At 29.3% G+C, this 23,709-nt stretch overlaps 1 protein-coding gene across 5 annotated transcripts in view; it reads left to right on the forward strand.

Moving 5' to 3' along the window:
* The window catches only part of LOC121130510 (synaptogenesis protein syg-1), a 149,417-nt gene that overhangs the window by 101,213 nt on the left and 24,495 nt on the right, over positions 1–23,709 (forward strand). For all 5 annotated transcript variants that reach the window (XR_011783806.1, XR_011783805.1, XR_011783807.1 and 2 more), the window contains exon 2: positions 14,035–14,162. Coding sequence is in view for 2 of the 5 variants with exons in the window: in XM_040726246.2 (XP_040582180.2) it covers positions 14,035–14,162 (128 nt within the window). In the remaining 3 variants the exon portion in view is untranslated. The remainder of the gene's footprint in view (positions 1–14,034; positions 14,163–23,709) is intronic.

Here is a 23,709-nt window from a genome sequence, read left to right on the forward strand (position 1 = left end):
TATTTTTTAATCTGGTCATTTCAATACTGTGCAATAAAATAAAATAATAGGAACTTATCCAATACTTATTCAGTAATCTTTTTAATTGCAAGTTTCTATAATTAGTAATAACCAAAAGTTTTAAGTCTAAGTATCAAATCAAATATTAATAGGACTCTCCAATTGTTTGAATATAATGCCATACTATGAAGGAACTCATCAACAACAATAAAAAATATTGTTTACCTCAATATATAATTTTTTTATAATTTATTATCATAATATTAAAAAAACGTGATATGAGGTAAATATAGTTATTTTTCCCAACGCAATTTCCTCTCAAACCAGTTATTACATTAATAAAATCAAACCAGATTCGGAAAGCTTGATAGATTCTAATTTATTTTATTTAAAAAAACTACCTAAAGCCTCAATTACAGTCGTTATACGAGGTTAAAAGCATGAACGGGCATTCACCCTTACCCTTGGAAAATCCATATTTTCCTTCTTGATCTGACTAATAATTTGGCTTAGCAGCGGGATCCGTTAGTTTTTGTTTGATTGCGTTCCATATAAAAAATTAAATCTATTGGATTTAGATCCAGCAAGTTTGGAGGCCAAAAGTCTGCCAAATATAGGCTTACATATTGTCTTGGAGGCATTAGAGGATTTTTGTTAGGTGTGGAAGGGAATTTGATTCTTTTTTTTTAACTAGCGCAAGTTTAAACAAGCCTTTTAACAAAAAAAAAAAAGTTTTATTAAGTGCCTCTGTTTCCCTAAATGAGCTTGCACACTTTCCATACATAATAATTCCAAATACAGCGTTATGCGCTATCCGCGCTGTTAAATAACTATGTTATTCGGGTACCTCCTGTACATTCAAAATATTAGCGTTAATATATGATTTCATGTATATTCTTCAAAACACTCATAAATGAAACAAATTAAAAAAAAAATCAAATTTAATTATTTATCTTATCATTTCATTTTTCCCTTCTTCAACTTTTTCGCCTTTTTTTTTCATTTTTGTCTGTCATTCTCTTTGAGGAAAAAAGAATACCTGATGTACATACATCAATTTTATTTCCTATTGTATAGGGTATATGTATGTATGTAAATATGAAATCTCAAGAGTAAAGAATATACATATATATTTTGTCAATCAAAATATGATAGCAAAAAATAGAAAGCAAAGAAAAAAAAGGAAAGTCAAACCTTTGCATCAAACAAAAAATGATGAATAATTTTAATACTATTTTTTTTTACTCTTTTCTTCTCATTTAACAAATTCCCTCTATTAATAATGATATTCTAAATACTAATAATAATTATCATTATGTCTTTCTTCTTGTGAAAGCAAACTTTGATAAAGTATACGTATCTCATTATTATAATGGCTTTATCATACTTTGTATAAGCTATTGGGTTAGGCTGATCCACCATCTTCGTCCTAACAAACCAGCATTGCCCGAATTTATTAGGCGTTTGATAAAAGACAACCTTTACTTTAATAATACAAAAGATAAAACTCTAAGAAAACCTCAATGTTACTTGTCGTTTTCATAAACATAATCACAAGTAAATAACACCATCTAATAAAATGAAGGTCTTATAGCGCCCGTTGATGGAAATCCACATTTATTAACACTATTAAAGCCGATGAAATTTTGGAATAAGTGACAAAAACTATAGACAGATATTTTTTCGGGTTTTTGAATGTGTGACATAATTTTTTTACTTGTTATCTTTTTAAGAAAAAAAATAATAATATTCACCTTTAAAAGAATATATGTATGTAGGGGAATTAAAAACATTATTATCGAAATGATTGTTGAATCATTACAGAACAAATATTTTTAGAATCTGTCAAAAATGGTTCAAGTATATATATATATATATACTCTAAAAGGGGGCACTATATTTGGTGTTTGAACAATGTGCTATTACTTCAAGGCTAGTCCACAAAGTGCATTCAATCCATTGTGAAAATGTAATTTTGATAGTTTTTCTCATTTTATCAAAAATTTATCGACTTTGTGTTCAAGTTAAATATAAATATCATTCGTGAAGTAAAAATTTATAAGCTTTTTTTGGCTGTATTTTGACAATAAAGGTTGACATGGTCAAGATTAACAAGACCATCATTTGCTGGGCAATGGAATAAATGCTCACATGCCGATCCAAATCGACGATTTTCATTAGTTTATCGGCTTTTTCTAGGTTAATGTTAACAGTAATGAAAAATTTGTTAACAGCTCTTTGCTTTTGCATTTGATACTGTATCACATCCATAAACGGTACAAAACATTTGGGATACCCGCTAATCCTTTTCGATTTAGTCGTATTGATACTGAAGAATGTATAAAATTTTCTTTTTTGGCACTTCCATTTTAGAAAGCTGTAAAACACAACTGGCCTTACGAAATAATCAACTATAAGTGAACGTTTTTGAAATATACGCTTAACCTTTGACCTTTTTTGATGCAATGTATTAATTGTAAGATATAGTTCAATAAAGACTTTTAGAAAAAACTTAGAAAGAACTTTTTAGTTAACTCAATATTTAAATAAATACAAACAGATATCTCCATTTAGTTCGTATAAAATTTTTTAACCACCTGCCTCACTCTAATTTAAATGATTATCAAAATATTGTACAACAAATTATTTTAGGAGCACATCGGGAAAAATACAAAAAACTTAATCCACATTATATAAACTTTTCCTACTATTAAGCTTTATATATGTATATATATATATGAAGCCTAAATACATTAATAATAAGTTAATATCAAACTTTTCTTTTTTATCTTTTTTGTAATGTAGTTCTTGTTTTCAAAAATGTGAATAAAATAGTTGCATAGTAGTATATATGCATTTGTATAGAATATTTGTTGATATTGCTAACATGAGGAAAGTACAGTGGTTCTGATCATTTGTGTATCCAAAGTGCTTCGTTGGGCTACAATTTGTTTTCCTTCAAAATGAAAAATAAGGACTATATTTTAATGTATCACTTAAGAAAAAGGAATTTTTAATCAACAACATAACTTGAAAATTGAAACTTCTAAAACCCTTTATAAATAGAGAAATTTGTTACAAAGAAGTCATTTTCAAATGGCTATGGAGGTCAAAAAAAGGCCTTTGAAGACTGAAACTTTACAAATATATCTTTTTCATTAAAATATAATAGAAGATTGAACGATCAGGTGACTTGTAAAATTGCCCACCATAGTCCACAAGCTAAATTTAAAAGAGTTGACATTTTTTGATACTTTTGACTTAATGTATAACCTAAAAACCGTACTTTATACACTTAAAATTTTATATAACTTTTGTTCTAAGCATAAAACGGTTTTAATTATTACAGCATTTGCGAGTTTCTTATTATTAATTTGAAAATAGATATTAAAAAATCGCATTCATAGGTGAAATACCTTTTGTATCCCAAAAGTAGGGCTGAATTTGATTTAACCCTCTAACTTTAGGGATGTTTAAAAAAAAAACTGAAAATCATCAACCCGGACAATTGGAAGAATGTGTTTTGGAGGAGATCTTAAAACTTATCGGAGCATCATCAACTTATGTCCTCATTTGCGTGATATTTTCACTCTTTCAATCGAGGTTTAAAAAAAAAAAATAGATACTATATATGTCAAACTTTTTTGTGATATATGTACCTATTGAAGGTTTTAATGTATTTATTTCAAGAGGTAAATAAAATTATTTATGAAAGGAACTCTAAGAAAAAAAAATATGAAAAAACCAAACAAGGACCATTGAGAAATAAAAAGAAAAGCGAAATCACATTTATGATAGATGATCCTTTGAAAAATAAATTATTTACCCTCATGCTCTAAAAAGCATTTATTTAGGAAAAAATATATAGATTCAATATCAACGTGTCGAATGTATTTCTTTTCTATTCTTATTAGAGTCTTTGACGCAGTATTACGTCAATCTTTGAATTAGTCCATTGATTAAGCTATTACAAAATGTAATGTTTCAGTACAGAGATCACTAACGATACTAAAACAATTATCAGATATATATATTAAGTAAAACTATTGATAGTATTTTGTGTACATCCGTCAGGATTATAAATGTAATGTAGTAGCGCTTTGATATACGAGATAAATTCGTATCTGGCCCGTGCTTGTAAGTAAAATCAATTTAAACTTTATGAAATATCTATAAAATGGCCCTTGAAACCGAGATTCATTCTCTTGCCAATCTCGTATACGCGGTACTAAAAGGGATGAAAATTAAAGTACTTTGTCTAAATAATGTTAAAAGATATATTTTTACTAAATAATACTTAAATTAATAAAAATCCTGTATCTCGATTTAACTCTATAATTTTAAAGGAACAACATAAAAAAATATTAATTTTTTCAATATTTTAAGATTTTTCAATCAAAACTTTTTCCTGTTTAGATGAATAAGATGCAAAATAAAAATATCCGGCGATACCAAATTCCAAACATTTGTCATTACAGTTCTAATCCACAGCTGTCCTACCTTATATATTATGGGCGGCAATGCCACTAGGCCGCAGGAACTATGAATTTAAATTCCATGAAAAATGCTTACATAAAATAGAACTATTAAATATGACACTTTATTTCAACATTTGGCAAAAAATAACAAGGCAAAAGGACAACCCTGTTAGAGTCTCAGAAAGTACACAATGACGTCATATATTTTCAATGTTTGTACGCTACATACTATTATTTGCTATATTGTGAGAATTTTGCTAAAAAATACATATTGAAGTGAGAACAAGTTGGGGCCGCAATACGGCCTGAGAGCAATTGGTTGGACATCAGTTGTTTATTTGAGGATGGCAAATAGCTACAGATAATATTGTCTTAAATGTGTATCGTTGCAGATGAATAAATTTTTTTCTTGAAGGCTTATTATTTTCTTTATTCTTTTCAAGAATCCTTTTTTTCTTGAGATAAAGTTTTGTATATATTTTTTTTTTTTCATTAACACCTACTTTTGTGTATTGTAATATACGATTTTCACCCTTTTGTCCAACAAAACATTGTTCTGTTGAAAAGGCCTCTAAATATACGAATATATTATGTATAAAAAATGTATCAAATTGGACAGCTTATACTATGTTTATATAATCTATTTCTTTCAAACATTTTTTTTTTTTGAGTTCTATCATTATGCTGATATCTCAAAAAAAAATATATATTTTTTATGAAAAAATATAACAAAGACAATCATTTTCAGGAAAAAGGAAATGAAAGTGATTACAATACAGACGTCTTTAGTTTTAAGAGGCTTTATTTGGTTTTTGACTCTTTCAGCTCACGTATTCTTTTGTGAGTGTATCAAGTTAATTAAATACTACTACGGAATAATATTTATCTTAATGAAAATAAGCGTTTTCATTAAGCGTAGATGTGAAAGCAAAACTCTTGTTCAAATATGCAAAACCAAAAACCAAAAGAAAAACAAAGTTAGTATTAGTTTTTAAAAAAATTAAAAAGACTGTCGTGCGATCAGTTTTGTCACAAATAATAATTGTCAGCCCTAGGACCGGTCTTTAGCGGTCTTTATGGTAACTTCAACCGCTGAAAGGATGTAACTACTTTCTATATCATTTCAATTGTTGAAGTTTCATCATAACCTGATTAAAGTTTCTCAAGTTTAAAACAAAAGGTGTCTGGCTAGAATTTAATATTATTCATTCTAGATATATCCTTATATTCCTTTTTATACTTATAACTTAAACCTAAAACTCATAGTACTGATAGTCCATACAGCGGCGGAGGCTTTGGCAGGCCTGTGGAATTTCGTGCATATCAAGCTTTTGCCCTTTGTACTGGCTCTCGTTTTGTACTTTTAATTTATTTCCCTGGATTGATGGAGTAGCCTAAGGAAGACATTAAACCTTTTAACAAGACAGTCCACTAGCCCCGAAGGCCCAAAAAGTGCAAGATGGTTTGACTACAAAATTCCATCACTTTGGAAGCCTGGATTTTTGGCCTGCAAACAGTTCGGACCTAGCATTCGTCCATGAAGGCCCTGAAGAAGTCCTTTACCTGTATAAAGGCAAAGCTGGATCCTCACGAGGTGGCCCGGGTCTGCCAAAGCTTCTGGCTTCGTATGGCCGATTAAATGCAGCTGTCATAAAAATAATAACAAATTTGGTTTTAACCCAATTAGTTTCCTTTATTATAAACATTTTCGAAATTTATTTGGATCACTCTGTATGGGTATACAAACCTTGTTATCGTATTCCTCTCACATAGTTATTTTTCTTCTCCTGAAGAAGAAGAAAAATAAGAAAGGACGTGATGATGAAGATAAGAAAGAAGGATTTTTTTTTTGTTTTGTAATAAACCTAACTTAATCAAGTGGTTACTTGATTGTTATTCAAAAATATTTCGACTTATATAACTTGTTACTTGAAGTAAGGTATAGGTACTCTATGCATGAAATAAACGATCTTTCCTCTTTCTTGTTTGACCAATTAAAACCTATTTTCTTCTACTTTGTACTATAGGAAATACTCAATGTCTGTAAACACTAGAGTGTTGTGTTCCTACTTATTTAAGACTGAAGATAGAAGTCCCCTCCAGTTAACTCCTAAATACTTATAAAATTTGGTTCTTGACGACATCAATCAACTATATTTCTTCTTTCTTTAATCACTTTTAGTACTGACAGTCCTAAAGACCGGTCTTAAGACAGGACTGAACCGGAACAAATAATTAAGAACCGTCACAGACTTCTGTTACTCCTCAAAAACTACTAGAACACCCTCAGCTAAAAATATAGTGCTTTTAAACTATTCATATATTTAGTCAAAACAGATCCGTCGTCGTAACAAGAATCCCTGATCATTGCTCAAGACTCGAGCCATGATCACTTCCACATAATTTTATTCTATACATGAACATTTAATATTATGTTCTTAGTCTACGGTTATTAATTTTTTACCTGTAGAATAGTTATGAAATGAAGGAGAAAATTAGATTTAAACAATGTCTGAAGGAATTAAATGATTTTTCTTATAACTATCATTCTTGTAAAATGTAAAATATTTATGAATTAACAAATATATATTTTAATTCTGAAGACAATCCTTTATTTCAATTCCATCTTCAATTTGATTACTTTACTTACTATAAGAAATGGCCGTAGTTTGGGAAAAAAAGAAAGAAAAAATTACAGTTTGAACTGTTTTATATTGTTCGATGTATGCATTTATTTTGAGTTAAAAATATAGTCATTACTCCTCACATTTTTGTTTAAAGACACAAAGGATCAAATAGCTACTTAGTAAGAGCTACTAGTATTTATTATTTATCCTATATCCTTTCAAAGTGTAAGGCTATTGATTATTACCACAATACCCTCACTTAGATCAAGAGCTTATTTTAAAAGAAGTACTCATTTACGTACAGAAAACTAACACTGAGAGATTTTTTCTTCGAAAAAAATAACACACGTATTCAATGTCAATTGAATACGTGTATTATTTTTGGCAATGTATGCATAGAAAAAAAAACTGCTTCAAAACATTTGCTAACAAAGTGTCATGTTACTTGAGGTATTTCTAAGTTTAAAACTATACTTTAAATAGTTTAAGTAAACTTCATTTGTCTAAGCAGAAATGACACATTTAAGACGCTATTATTTTGAATAGATATTTGAACCAGTGCTAGCTGCACTATCTGTTATTAAAAATTGAAAACTCTGGTGCTGTGACAACACTAGAGCACTACTATAAAGTGAGCGTGAAACAATTCAAATGTGCGTATAGTTAATAAAATTTAAGAATCACTCAGAAATGTCCCTTGATTTGTAAATTATAATTCCCAGCCATGATAATAATTTAAACAACATTATATAAGTGTGTGTGTTGAATGTAATTCTTTTGGTTTCTGTCTAGAAATTGTGACGAGGATAGCGGAAATTTTAAAATTAATTAACACAACCTTTTAATTTGGAAGGAAATAAATATCTATTAATAATTTATATTATGTATTAGGATATTAAGAATTGACTCATTAAGTGAGATCATCGTTGATTAAGAATACAAATCCCGTACAAGGTAGTTATACTGTAATGATTCATAGTAAACAATACAAAAAGTTGAAGTTCCTTACATAATGAGCCCCTCCGGCCTCTTTCCCCCTTCGAGTCCCCTTCTTCCCTGAATACTTCATAAAAGAAAAACTTACAAACTTATCTACATGATGAGACCTTCCATCTACTTTTATGATTCTCCAAAGGGCTACTTGTTTCTAATAACTCGTAAAAGTTGGGATACCTCTCATCCCAATATTAAATTGGAAGAAAGAACAATTTGGTATATCCCGCTCTTTTTTTAAATAAGTATATCATGTTCATGATTGGTCACATCGGATCAAACAATACAGAGTTATTAAGGTGTGGTGAGTACATTCTAATTTCTAGATGGAAAGAAAAAGTATGGCGTGCAAGCAAACTTATACAATCTATGCATAATTTATGTATTATATTAGCAAAAAAGAATCAACGTTTAGATATAAGGACTTCAGAATATTTGGATCCAAAGTATATCATGAGTAAAAACGTTGATTATTTACAAAGTGTACTTAATTCTTTTGTAGTAGTCAATTCTACTCTGAAATACAAACAATTTATATCTTGTCGTCATTATTACTATTTTTTTTTTCTTAACTCTCTTTGAAGAAGTGTCTCTAAAAGATTTATAGTCTATGTGAGAAAAAAACATAGGTAGTAATAGATGGTTCATCTACAATACAATGCAATGTATTGAGGTATGAGCCAACAAAAAATCATATTTTTTCTCCAAAAGCTTGTGTGACAGTTTGAAGTTTGGGGAATCAATATAGATTAATTGAACAAGCTATTCCTTTTATATAATATTTTTCTTGTATCCAAAATACAATATCCTTTTGAATTTGAATTTACAAATAATGAATTCTGATTGGTACATTATAACCTAAGCGCTTTGAATTTCAAACTTTAACAAGATAACTTTATATTAATTTGACTTAATATAATTTAAAAACAATAATCTATAAATAGATGTGGGTCTGGACATTAGTCCTATCTTATGGTGTACTAGTACTGGCTCATAGGGGCTTTGAGGGCTCGGTTTTTGGATGAGGGACACTGCAGACTTCCTCCCGACATGGACCCAAAAAGTATAGAAGAGGGTGTTGTCATAAGTTGTCAAAAGTGACAAAATAAAGTTCAAAAGAGTCTTCCAACGGTGGAGATGGGTTTCTTTCATTGTTCGTGCCAAAAGTGGTCTCTCCACACTCACAAGATATAAACCTTATCTATTTCTGTGTAAAGGTTCCCCCATGCTCACTGACGCAGGCCTCAACAGAGCGGTGGAAGGTCTAGCATGTAGAATTCAGTCTGTCGCCAGACATTTTACTTGTCTGGAGCTGAAAAGCTGTTTTAAAGACTCCAAATTTGGGGTTTGGTTGGTACAGGATTTTGCTTCAGATTTTTTTATACAGAATAGTACAGGAGGTTCAGGCTTAATGGTGTGCAGAACACCTTATACCAGAATCCCTTGGACCATAATTGTATCAAAAGGCAGATTTGGACAGTGGTCCATGTAAAAATCCCGTCTTGGGTCCAAATCCCTTCCCTGTAGTAGCTGTTGAGTGAAGGAATTATCTGGGTTTCTCCTTCCCTTTGCTCTGTACATTTGGTGCATAGCTTTTACAGCAAACTGATATGGTTAGTTTTTCTCGTTTAGTACTTTGGCTTAACATCCAGTGTCGTTGTAGTTCCCTATGATCCAATAGACGATGATCCGGAAGATTACAAATCTTTAAAAGACATCCATTGGTTTGTATCCAGCCAAAAACCAATAAATAATTTTTAAGGACGCTCAACCATAGGAATATTTAGTTTAAACATCATGCCACCTCTTGGAAAATAATTTAGAATTTTCCGATTACTTTAATCAATTATGAGCTACATACCGTATATTTGGGAACACCCGGTGCATTCAAAAGAATATTTTGTGTTACATACATACTTAGACATAGTTACATAACAGTATTCAAGATCAATTATAGACTAGATACATTGACAAATTTTTTATATAATTTAAAAAATAAAAGCACTCTTCACATTACTTTTGACTTAGAATGATGCATTGACTGAGCCCTATTTTTTATTAATAAATGTATGTTTGTATTATATATATAAATAGGTTTTGTACCTTGATATATTAAAAATACCCATTTACGATGATGAACATATATATATATATAATAGCAAATATTAATATCAAAAATTATGTGTATAACCTGAAGCTCAATTTTGCTCTGTTTATTTTAGACCATTTATATATTCTGCTTTTTTTCTCTCTCTCTCACTTAAACTATCCTTTGTGTATGTATTTTCACCATCACCCTCTTGCCTTTTCTTTCTTTGTATGTATTTTTTCTGAGAAAACATAAAAAAACAAACAAACTTTCATTAATAAAAAATATTAATGACTTTTTGTATTTACTTGCAAATAGATCAATTGAATAGGTTGTTAATTAAGGGACAACCTAAAGCTTAGTAGAAAAAGTTGGACTGCTATGAAATGATTTTATTTCTATGTTAGTTTGTACACAAAAGTACATTTCAACAAAAGATTAAAACAAAATCTATGGTAAAGCTAAGATTCTTGCTGGACATAGAAAATATGAGTACAAACCGCTACGAAAAAGAAACTCATATTAGGAGCAATTGTGACGTATGTTGCAAAAGAATGTTTTACTTATATCTGTCGAATATCCAAAAGTAACACCTCATTAGTTATCATTGTTATTATTTTCATATTTAGTGACTCAATTAACATGTTGGTGTGTCACTCTGCTAGCAATTATACACATTACTTTAGTTTCCTTGTATTTGGTAGAAGTCCTTCATTTTTGACCTTTTGCGTTCCTTTTGTACTCGGATCCTGTCTGAGTAAACCATCCAATCTTTCATTCCCCACTTACTTTTTTTTTCAGATCTTTTTTCATATTAAAATGGAGCACTTTGTACAATTTTCCAGATATGTGTTGAGCATATTGAATATGGAAAATGGTGTCTCTTCCAAAAGTTCTTCAAATTTGATTTGTTCCATTTTTATTTTTCCACAAATCATTCTTATTCTGCATTCATTGTTCAGCTTGACTTTTATTCTTGCAAAAGATGTGTTTGTTGTTAGTTATGTATCATTCCTGATTTTTTCGGTCCAGTGTATCTCTTAAAATCGCCCATATCCGTCTTTGAAACCAGCCTTCAGGACTGTAAGTGGTAGAACAGATTAAATAAATCTGAAATAATGTTAATTGACGTCTTTATACGTTGTTAGAGCTGATATGCAGGACTGAACTGGACTGAACTAGAAGGAACTGCAATTACCATTCCTAAATCAAGAAAAGCAGTACAATTTGTCGGAAATGAATAGTTTATTCTTTTCTGCCCTCAGAGGTCTAGTCCATACTTCATCTTAGAATTAAATAAGACTTCGTCTGCCATTCAGACTCCTTTGTGTGGTAATATATCTTATAGACGTCTGATAATGAAAGCAATTGAATTTAATCAATTTTTTAAACCTGTTTGGTGTTTGTTCCTTTGAGATCTCTGAATATATTTAGACTAACAATTTTGGCATGGCCTTTTTTATTCTCTTGAAATAAGTATGTGTGATTTCGAATACAGAAGGAATGTTACTTTCTTGTAATATGTAAATGAATTTGAAGATAAATACTGATGATTTAGTTGTGGTAATATTCTTTCTCCTAATATCTAATCTGTCTCATTCAATCTGACTCATATGGAAAAAAAAAGATTGTTTTGGAGTAGGTTGAGTGTTATATATATACAAAATAAAATAATTTTGGAAAATAAAAGAAAAATCGACAATATCTATCGAATAAGTGACTTAAGATATTTATAACAACGCTTTAAAATTTCACTTATTTTTTATCTTATATAATAAATATTTTTTTAAGTAACTACTGCATTTGTTTTTGCAAATTTTTGCTCAAAATATATTTTGTAGTGTTGTCACTAAGCTAATGTTTTAGTATCGCAATTGGTATTCATACTTTTTCAACAAAAAAATAAAACACCAAAAAGTCATTATACAGTTTATTTAATAGTAAAGTAAATTAAAATGTATATATATTAAAAAACAATAGAAAATATTTCTAAGGTGCTAAAAACTAAATAAAAACTATTTTACAACAATTTATATAAATATAAAACATTTAACCATTAAATTAAATTGGTTTTTTTCACAAATTCTTTTGAAATATTTTGAACGAAGTTGGTTTTTTTTGTTATATTTCCAATATTTCCATTACTCAATTATTTCATGTGGTACCGACTTTTTTTTTAAATTTTCCTGTAATTGGTGTGAGGAAATTGCATTAATGAAGTATTTGTAAACATTAGAGTGTTCACTATTTTTTAAAGCTGACCAAATTCAAGATTATTATGGATCATAAGATGGATTTAGGTGTCGGTAATTACCTCCTTAGTATCAAAAACCGTTACCCTCTATCTGGTCAAAGTTCCGGCGTTCCGGGAGTACTTCAAAATGAGGTCAAACTAAAAAAAGGAAAAAAATCTTATTACAATTTAGGCTAAAGAAAAGAAAAACTTATTTCATATTTTTTTTTGTATTTGTTAGTAATTTTTTTGACTTTATTATGTCATCGGTTTTGTAAGTTAAAACTCATCGACTATCGATGGTATACAAATATAAATAAATAATTATTAAATTTCTATTTATTTAGCCATTTATATAATTAATTTTTTTGAAGAACAAGATTCCAATGGGCATAAATAGACATAGTTTTTAAATCTTTGAATACTCAATAAATTAGAATTGAATTCATACTTTTGAAAGTTTTTATTCAATTTTTATCTTGATTGATTGTAACAATTGCGTGTCTTTTCTCTAAATCATATGTTTTCTAGGATTCCTTTGTTTTTATGGTGTTTTTTTGTTTACTTCACTTGAATGAATTGACTTTAAAAAAATATTAGAAAACGAAAAGAAAAGGAGCCACAATTTTACAGAGCTCTCAAATTTCAAACTTTTCATGTAAAGTGTATACAATAACATTTGTGGCTATCAAAGGAAGTGTACTAGACATATATGAATATTTATATATATGTTTAAGCAGAGATCAATTGTACTTTATCCGGATTTGTCAGATTGTACAAAAGGTTCCACATTTGATTAATCTAAAATTGAAACAAATATAGCACAATTTTGTGCAAATAAATGTTTTTAACCATATTGAACCTTAATGTTTCTTTATTTTAGTAGCCTAATTACTGTCTTACCTGATGATAAAGTCATGGGCAGTTAGAAAAATAAGGGGAAACTTCATTTATTTTAAATACCGTTGTTTGTGTAAATATGCATATGCTTGGACGTGTACACACACAGTATATGTTGTAACCCACCTGAAGGGGTTCTCTGACGGTTGCATTTAAGCTATACTTGAATACAATAACTAATATTTGGGACCTTCTTCTAATAAGCAAGGTTTCACTCTTTTGGCTTATTGTTCTTGCGACATGATTATAACCTCAAATGTTTCGAAAGTAGCATAAACAAAAAGAAGAGACTCTGTGATCTCTGTACAAGGAAAAAAAATCAAATTGTTAGAGTATACCTTGAGCTTTTAAGTTTTAAAACTGTCTACAATCTTTAGCACGACCTAGAATTTTATTTTTATTTTGTTAATCTTTATTTTATATTATAATTTTACATATACATACTTAAATATTATTTAATGAAAAGTAACAATACTATTTAGTTGTAAGGAATCAATATTCGATATTTATAGGTAGTAATGTATTTTTTCAAATAAAACATCAATACATTTTTGTGAAGAAAAATATTTATTTATATAAAGAGCCAATATTACTCACATTGTATATATATTTATACCATATAAAAAAGTCATTGATCAAAAAAACAAAAAACATCAAACCATATATATTTTTTAACCAAAAAATGATGAATTAATATACACACTTATTTTGTAGGTTGCTATTCACAACAGTCCTTCACACAAGAGCCAGCATATACAGAAGTGAATCCAGAGGCGGACACGGAACTCATTTGTTTAGTACAAAACATTGGTGGAGAGTGTCGTTGGCAAAAGGATGGAAAGGTAATAGTTATAACTCAAAAACTTTTATGTGTATGTACTTTTGATTACATCAAAGAAAATTATGTGTACTTACTCTCTCGTATAAGCAATTAGATTGATAATGTAGATACATATAGCATGGTACTTGCTGTATATGCCCTGTCAGTTTATTTATTCATTAAAATGGTAAATGATTGCGTCTATTTCTGTACAAAATACACCTTTAGTATAAAAGATAAATTAATAAAGTAGTACTAGTGTAGTAGTAGGGATGAAAATTGTGTGTATTTTGGGCATGTTTAAAAAAAGAAACCGTAAATTAACATGGACACCCTAAAAATTGAAGGATATTTTGAAGGAGAGCATCTTAGCTGGCAAGACGTTTCATTGGATAAGCTATAATCAGCTGTGACAAGCAAGGAGAAGGAAATAAACAGGAATATATGCAAGAAATCCTCAACAACTCCTCAAAGTTATTCTCCGTCTTATATGAACGCACACGAATGTTCAATCAGGCTTTGAGTATAATTGAATGAACTTTATTACTCAGAAGCTGATTAATAATGACAAAAGTGTCGGAAATGAAGATTTATTCTTTAGTTAAACAATTCTAAAAATAACTGGTCAGCTAAAAAATACGTTTATATGAATTATCTCACTCCTTGTTTTTATTAGTTTGGCCATACGTCATACGTTTGTTGTCCATCTCAAAATTAGAGATAATAACAGGCAAAAGTTGAACTTCCATCCTTGCAACTTTTTAATAGTAAGGAAATAAATTTGCTAAGTAAAGCGAATAATATATTTTTGTCATTGGAGTATGAGGAGTGGGAATTTGAGTTTTTTGAGATTTTCGAATAATTATAATTTGGACGGTCATGAAGGTTGCATTATGTGCAGGAGATTATGGGGATCAACGGTAACAAAGTATTCGCGGAATTAGAGGGACTTGTCCCGGCCATGAAATCATACCGTAATTTTTTTTTACTACCTTAGATAAGGAGAAGTGATTGTATAGGCCCACATCCATCCGTACACAGACCGACTCTGATTTGTCCTCTCCTACTACTCCAATAAAATAGTTTTGTGTCACTGCACTTCGGGAAAATTATTTCTTTATTATTAAAAGGTTGCGAATATTGAATTTCAACTTTCCACAGTCGATGTCTTCCAAGAAAGAGGAAGTCTTAAAAAATTATACCCGATTTAGTTTAATATTCTATTGTTGATCGTGAAAAGAGATAATTTTACAGATTCTAAAAGAATCTGTAACCTAAAGTTACTTAGTTTGAAAGCTTAAAAAAAACAAAAAGTGCCCGTGAATCAGAGATCAATAAATGTCATTAAAATAAAAGTATTGTTGTACAGATTTTGTCAGACAAGTCAGATATATTGCGAGAGTATTTTTTGAAAAGTAGTATAATAGTGTTGGCAGAATGGTCGAAAGACCATTTTGAGCACTTTTCTCTTCTTTTTGCAACTAAGTTATGGTCAAGTAAGAGGTCCCTGAAGTTTTCAGGCTGAGCAAATATACTCTGATAGCACCTGTGGGGGTGGTATAGTCAAAATATTCCCGAATTTTTCTGTATACTAGTTGCAAGTCAGAAACAAGCCATTTCCGCCAATTACTTGTATGAAAACTAGGGTAAACAAATTGAATGATATATTGGTCAGTTGTGGGGCAATATTAAAAAAGTAGTAATGAATATTCAAAGACTAATCATAATCTTAATTTTTATGTTGGAACCCAAATATTTCATCAATATATTATTTCAATCAATGGATTTTACATTCAATTATATTACGCGATGGATTGAGACATCCAAGAGTATTTGCTAGAATCTACATAAACCAAGGATTTTTAAGACATTATTATGTGCGCCAAGTATATTTAACGCAAAATGGATCTGATTTTTTTTTTTTTCCTTTATGTAAAATTAAAAAGTCAAAAATATATGTGGCCTTGTTTGTCCTAATGCTCGAAGCAGCCAAGATTTTGGGCACTTTGTATATACTGTAAATTGTTACAGTTTACAAAAAAAAGAAAACAATTATTGGTTTTTCTATAATTCATTTGGAGTTATTTGAGTAAAACAAAAGTCTTCAGAAGCACCCCTGACCTATAAATAGGCTATGGGGGCAAAAAAAATAAGTGTGTTTCATATCTTAGAAGATTAATCAAATGAGCAGTTTTCCAAGAAATATAAAACACTGGCGTGTTAAAAAATGAAAAAGAAATTAACTTTATTACCCTCACAATTGGAAGAATCTTGGTTAGAAGAGTAACTGAGTTCTCATGATGTTTCAATAGATTGGCTGACAAAGGGTATAAGATGAGAGAAATAAACACGGCTCTCCCATTCCGTATCTAGCAATTATATAGGGAGAAATTACAGCGATATCGATCCTCAAAAGTACACCGAGTGTAACTAATCGACGTTTAACTCCAATAATTCGTCTTTGATTCACTAGTGTTTATTTTATACAAATATGTTCCCCCTACAAGAATAAAATGATAATAATGATAAATATTTTTTATTTGTCATATAGCCAAAAAGAGCACAATTTTCACAATTTCGTAATTTTTAAACTGCTCATTAATAGGTTTTTCAGATGTTAAGCCTCATTTTTAGGAAATTTTTTTATTATATACTTTTATCTTAAGGGGGTCATCCGTAAAAACATACTTTCCTGAAGGGTTTTTTTTTACATAAACAGTTTATAATGTGTATCCACACTTGTATATTAGAAAGTTGTGGAATGAAATAAATAAAAAGTTTTGAGAAGTGAAGAATGAAGGATTTTGTTGCTATTTTCTTCTCTTTTTATGTATAGAAGATAAAAAAAAATTTATTTCCCTCATCATCATACAGAGAATGCTAAAGCCTATCAAGAATTATTTCTATTTGAAGAAATAATAATAATAATAATGTATAAAGACTTTTCTTTCTCCCTCATATTAAATAAGACTTATTGAAAGCTGAAAAGAAAATCCTTCAAAAAATAGAACAACAGAGAGTAACTCTTTTTTATAAATGAAAGAAAACAAAGCGGTTATTTTTCATCAGACGTAAAACAAAACAAAATACACGCGAAATAATCATCAGCTTTTCTACCTACCAAATGCCTTTTTACATTTACTTTTATATCCTAAGCAATGAAATTCGTAGAATTTAATTTTCTTTAAATGTGTATATATTAGATTCAAACTCTCTCGCTCAAAGTCTTTTCAAAGTCCACCACGGCCCATTTTAAAGATTTTTCTTAATTTTAGTAGGAAGCTGCACTAACACAGGGAGTTATTTATCAATTGGAGCAAACTTTAATCTCATTCAGATCCTTAGAAAATGCATTCTGACGATTTCTTTGTTTTTCTTTAATATCATTTAGGGTAATAGTAGAGTAATTTTCAAAATAATTTCCATGGGCCTTCTTTAAATGGTACCAGAGTTGCTTCAAATGATTTGGTCTTGACCAAACTCACTAATTTAAAATTTTTGAATAAGAGGGGATGGGATGGCACAAATTTCATTACACACGTATAACTAATTCTGGAGTTATTCGCGTTTAAAATATTCGCTACATTTGAGTCACTGCCTCTATTCCCTAAAGGAGATGAACCATTTTAATTCATAAAAGAAATATTAATCATTCATAAAGAGTTGATGATATTAAATTTAACTGACAAACTGGGGTTTTAGCCTTGGTAGATCCTTTGAATAAAAACAAATTTGAATTAACAAAAGCTCTACACTATCGGGCCTAGGTTTCCATTTGTCTCTGTGTTGCCCTTTTTCAAGGTTTGAACGTTTCATGATAAAATTCCAAACCGTATTAGGCAGTGGAGTACTATTTGTAACCGTTGTCAGAAATGCCATTTTATTATATCTCAAACTTACACGTAAATATTTGCATTTATATGAATTTATATAGTACATAATTTACTTCATATAATCTTCTATAAGCGATCCAAGAGTAAACTAGCAGCACCATTATGAAATTCTTAAATAACCTAAAATTACAAAACTTTAGGGAAAAAAATTATATTTTTTTTTTTCAAAACACTACTTGATGAGTAATCGTTTTTCTTAATCTCGACCACTTACTAAAAATGAAAGTAAATAGACACCAATTTTAGTAGTCACCTAAGTTCAATTATTAACAAGAAACTTTGGGCGGTATTCACTCATATAGGATTTGGATTAGGTCAAACTTTGTTCCAATTGTAGTGGACGGCCCTGTTTATTGATTTTAGATATGCCTAAAACTAATATCCTTTGTTAAAAAACAATAATAATTAGTCATCAAAAACAAAATTGATAAGGCACTCATTATCATAAATTCAATTATATACTTTGAAAATATGTCTCAAGAAAGAAGTATTTCGTGAGATTCAAATAAAATTGAAACAAGATTATGCAGTGACCAAAACTTTCAAATATCAATTGTCATTTGGAAATGAAACCATTTGATAAAACTAAGTTCCCTTCTTTCAGGAACGTAGTAAAATATTTGTAAATCTTTGATATGTCAACATTTAGATTTTAAATCTAATCTTGATACATTTTTATTTCAAAAATAATGATCACTTTAATAATAATATACGCAGTACTTTTGTATCCAAAGATTTTAAATAAAATACTTAATTAAAAATAATACAAAAATACATTGACAAAATTAGGACTAATAAAAGAATTATAAGTCTAGTTCAATACCGAAATGTTCATTCAACTTTTGATAGATACAATAATAAATTGTTACATTGTGAAACTGTTCCATCCCATAATTAATAGCCAGAGTATTAATTTTTTGATTATAAATATCTGTTGTTTTTTTGTAAATCAGAGTTTTTTTAACTTTCTTTAAACAAGGGTTGTCTTTTTTTCTCTACAAAAATTGATCAAAATTATGATTATTTCTTACAAATGTGAATCTAAATTTTTGTTATGCTTGTTAGAAATTGTTAAAAGTTTTTTTTTTTAAAGTAAATACTTAAAGCTAACAAAATATAAGACTTTGCTCAAATCATAGCATTTTTTACTAGTGGAAGATACCCTATTTATAGGACAGATATATACTTAGAGTTGAGTAGTTTCTTATTATGAATGAACTACTTTTAAAAATTAAAGAGGAAAAACGGTTTTAGGATTTGTTTTTATTCTTTTCGTAGATTATTTCATAAGTTGTTGTGTTTGAATTTTACTCCAAAATAAGCATTATTGCCAATCTGTGATGTAAATTCTTTTAAAAACGTATAAGAAAATAAATCGATCTAAAATTAAATATAACTAAAGTATGTTCCTTTTAATTTAAATATGCCAAAAAAATTGATCATTATATCACTTATTGATGACCTGGGAGGTATTGTAACCGTATTTGATTTATTTATGAAAATTTTGCTTCGACTTGAATATACTCGTTAACGGTGAAAACTTATAAAACTTTCGACAAAGATGGTTTTGTATTTTATATAATCCACTGGACGGATCAATTATTATTACTTCCGTCATCCAAGATGAACGGAAGTTTTATTTTTTTCCTCTAATGGTCACCAGGATTATGGGAAAAGTTAGGGATCGAGCTTGATTATAAATGGTCACCGTAAGATGTCATTTTATTGTGAGAGATTCCGGTCAAAGTAGCACAAAACATTAATAATATATACCCGACCATAACTGTAGAACATATTGAGCTACAGAGCTCAAATTGGTGTCCGTATGACAATTTAATGAAGATGCTTTATATATTAAAAGTACACTTTTAGAAAAAATGAACATGGCCGAAGGTTAGCACACTACCGACTGCCTGCCTAGGAGAAATTGCAGTAACACAATATTAACATTATAATAAATAAGTTTGCTATGATTTTGATATACCTCTATAAATTTGTTTTAAAATCTTTTTAAATGTATATAAAGTGTGGAATATCTATTGAAAATTGAACGAGACATTTACAAATTTATCTTTGAATTGACTTTGTTGGTACAGTACAATAATCCATATCTCACTGCTTCAACGTTAATTGGTTTCTAGGTATGTACTCATTGAGGAAAACCCAATTTTTTTTTTTTATAAAATATGATTACGACAAAAACAGCTTTGATATTACAAAACACTTTTTACACGAGGTTTTTTTTTGGGGGAGGGGGATTTGTTTTGTGTAAAAAAGTTTTGATATTATGCAAAAAGAGTAGGTATTATGAGGACTATAATATAATCATTATTAAAAAAAATATATTTTTTGTTCCATTAGAACAAAAGTTATGTAAAAAACTTTCCACAAAAAACTGTATATCAAAATTCATTTACATTTATTTTTCAAACATATAAATATTTAATGTCAATAAGAAGTATAAACTTTTTGTTTCTTTTCAAGTGTAAATACTTGTGTCTTAGCGGCGACGCCTAATTACTATAAACAATGTCGGGCACTACCACTAGGGACAAGTAAATGTATTATAAATAAGGCCCAACCAAAAATATCTTTTTGGAAAATGTCATTTCAATTTTACAACCTGATTTAAATAGACAATGTTCCCAGTAATACAAAGTGTATTTTATTTAAATTTAGCAAAGCCATTAAAGGGAATTATTTATTTTTAGTTAATTATTGTCATTTTGCAGTTTATATTTAACAAAACGGCATATTAATATTAATTAAGTCTTTGAAGATTAATGCATATGTTAGATTACATAAACGTCTCATTTGTTTTATGAATGAAAATAAACAACAGTTTAATACAATTTACAAAATAAAAAAAAGGGATAAGGGGATTAATTAATCAAATACAATAATCACAAATGTATGTATTAATAAATACTACATTGATTAAAAAGAATAGTATTTTTATCAGATTTTGAATTCATTTATCATTCAATTCCCAAATTATTTTAATTAATGCTGGTACACTTGTTCAGAACGCATGTTCACAATATCAGTCATTTTGCATTCTAGGTTGTTTTTTTTATGGATAAAAAATTAGACGTGTTTTGATGTCTTCTACAATTTTCTACTATTGACAAAATTACAAATAAAACATGAATATAAGGGAAAATATTTTTTGAAACTTATGAAAGATTTTTTATTTTTCTAAAACAGTTGTTTTTTGAGAAAATGCTATACTTTGAAGAGAAAACCGTCTATCAAAAGTTTTAAAGAATATATTTTTTCTTTCCATTTTTTTATTAAAAGTAGAGAAGGGAACACCAAAAGACAATTTGAACTATTTGTCTGTCAAAAAAAGACAAAAAATGGAAATTTTTTGTGGGTATGTAACAAATCAATAAATTTAATAATTAAATTTGGAATGGAAAAAAAAAGGGGTTTTCTTGATCATACTTCGTATAACAGAGGTTATATGTTTTTGTCTCTGTTTGTTAGACAATTTCCATGTTGACGCATCAATTATGATTTAACTTGGTATGAAGGTTATATAGGGTCTGAGTAGGATGTCATTACATTTTTAGAGATCAAGGTCAGAGGCAAAGGTAGCTCAAAACGGTTCAAAATATATAATGGGCAATTACTTTAGAACTTATATATTTAAGTACAGAGATCAAATTGGTCTCATTATGTAGGATTAATAAAATTCCTTCAAATAGTACACAAATCCAAGGTCAAGATTAAAGATCAAAGTCACTCCAAAGGTCAAAAAAGCAAACACATTTAGAACCAGAGCGTAAATCATCTCTTAGTATTATTTGCAATAGATATTAAATTCAAAATATTTTACATTACTCATTTGTGACTTTAACGGAGAGATTATTTAAAAAAAAAGGAACATAACTGAGGGTTCATCACGTGTTTTTGGAAGCTTACTTGTTTGTACATCTTTGAGCTCTCTTATCTTTTTAAAGCCTTCCTTGTGAGTATGGTATAAAAATATACCTTTTATGTACTTATAAAAACTAAGATGTCACAGTCTTTTTTTCTACATACAATATGTCCATAAAAATACGTCTATTACTCTAATTAACATTGCATATCCTAGAAAGAAGTTTATAATCAGTTTCTTTTATTATTTTTTTTTTAATGTTCCTGTAATTGGTCAGATAGAGTTGAACTGATTAAGTATATGTACTATTATAGTATTACAATAACTCCATTTTTATATAGAAACTGTCTTTGAAGTCCATATGCATAGTATATATTCTCTTCTCTAAGAGTGACCGTGAGTTAAACCTACGCCGTTCATGAGAATAATATATTCCAAGTGCGTTGTTCACCTTCATACTTTCTTTGATGTGGAATACAGATGATGTTTAAGAAGGAGGGAAGTTATATATATATATAACAAATTTGCGTCCGAATCATGTAATTTAAATTTATTTTTAAGAACTTACCGAATTTTTAAAGTAATAACTGTAAATAACATTGTACTTTTGTATTCTTCCATATATATATAAGTAAGATTATACTTAGTGATCAAACACAGTTTTATGGAACGTTACATCCCACTAGGATTTTCCTTTCCTTCACTCATATAAAGGAGACACTACACACGTTTTAGCAAAAGGCTGGGATTGCAAAACATTCCTATAAAAGTAACGGAGGACTAGAGATACTGTTGTACAATCTAAATATTCTCAAGTGGAGCAAGTTTTTTTTAGACTTGATAATCAGAGCAGTCTCTCATTTCCCCCTAAAGCTGCTATGATATTTATTTCATTCCTGAGGAGAAAACATCTTAGTTTAAAGTAACCACGAGTTGAATATTTTGGAAGACAAAGAGTAACACATTGGATTTGTTGGCTGGAGAGGTTATACATGTAATTCCTGGTAGGACTCAGAGTAGAATTGAAACACAAGTATTAAATTTTTTTGGAAAAAAATAGAAACATACAATTTTTTCGAAAGAAAATTTTTTTTTTAAACTTTCTAGTAAAAAGCTAAAAAATTCATTTTTTTTTGGGGGGGGGGGGGTCTACAGCTCCCCACCACACAACCTTCGGACGCTCCTTATTAGTATCTTTTTTCTTAACCTAAAAACTAAAACCCCTCTGGTAATTCAAGATGTTAATCAGCTGTTATAGTATTATATAAGTGTCAAATCACAAAATTAAAGAAAACTATACCTCCATGGATTGACTGATTAGAGTCGAGGTGGGCGGAGTTATGAAACCCTAGATATACAGAATAAAAACAGCATTTAAGTTATCAATTTTGCTTTTATGAGTACACTAATCAGAGGTGCCTTAAATATGTATTTGAAAGCAATAGCGGAAAGATCACTTTTGACACCAGCAATAAAAGACCCCCATATCCTCAGTTACAAGACTATTTTGGTTCTTTCAAACACTTTTTTGATACTTTTGGCCACACTACCGGCCTGTTGCCAAGACCTTCGACAACACCTTTTGAGTGCATGTCAAGGAGAAGGGCTCCAGTGTTCGTCATCCTAACACTGAGGCATTCAAAGCCACTGTCAGATAACACTGGGGTGCCATGACAGAAGACTACATCCACAGTGGGTTCCAGGACTCTCACCGCCACCTGGAAGCTATCATTGACACTAAGGTTGGCTACATTAATGATTAAGAGAGCTCAGACCTACATCTTTTTATAGAA

The sequence above is a fragment of the Lepeophtheirus salmonis genome, chromosome Z, assembly GCF_016086655.4.
Source record: "Lepeophtheirus salmonis chromosome Z, UVic_Lsal_1.4, whole genome shotgun sequence".
Lineage (NCBI taxonomy): Eukaryota > Metazoa > Arthropoda > Copepoda > Siphonostomatoida > Caligidae > Lepeophtheirus > Lepeophtheirus salmonis.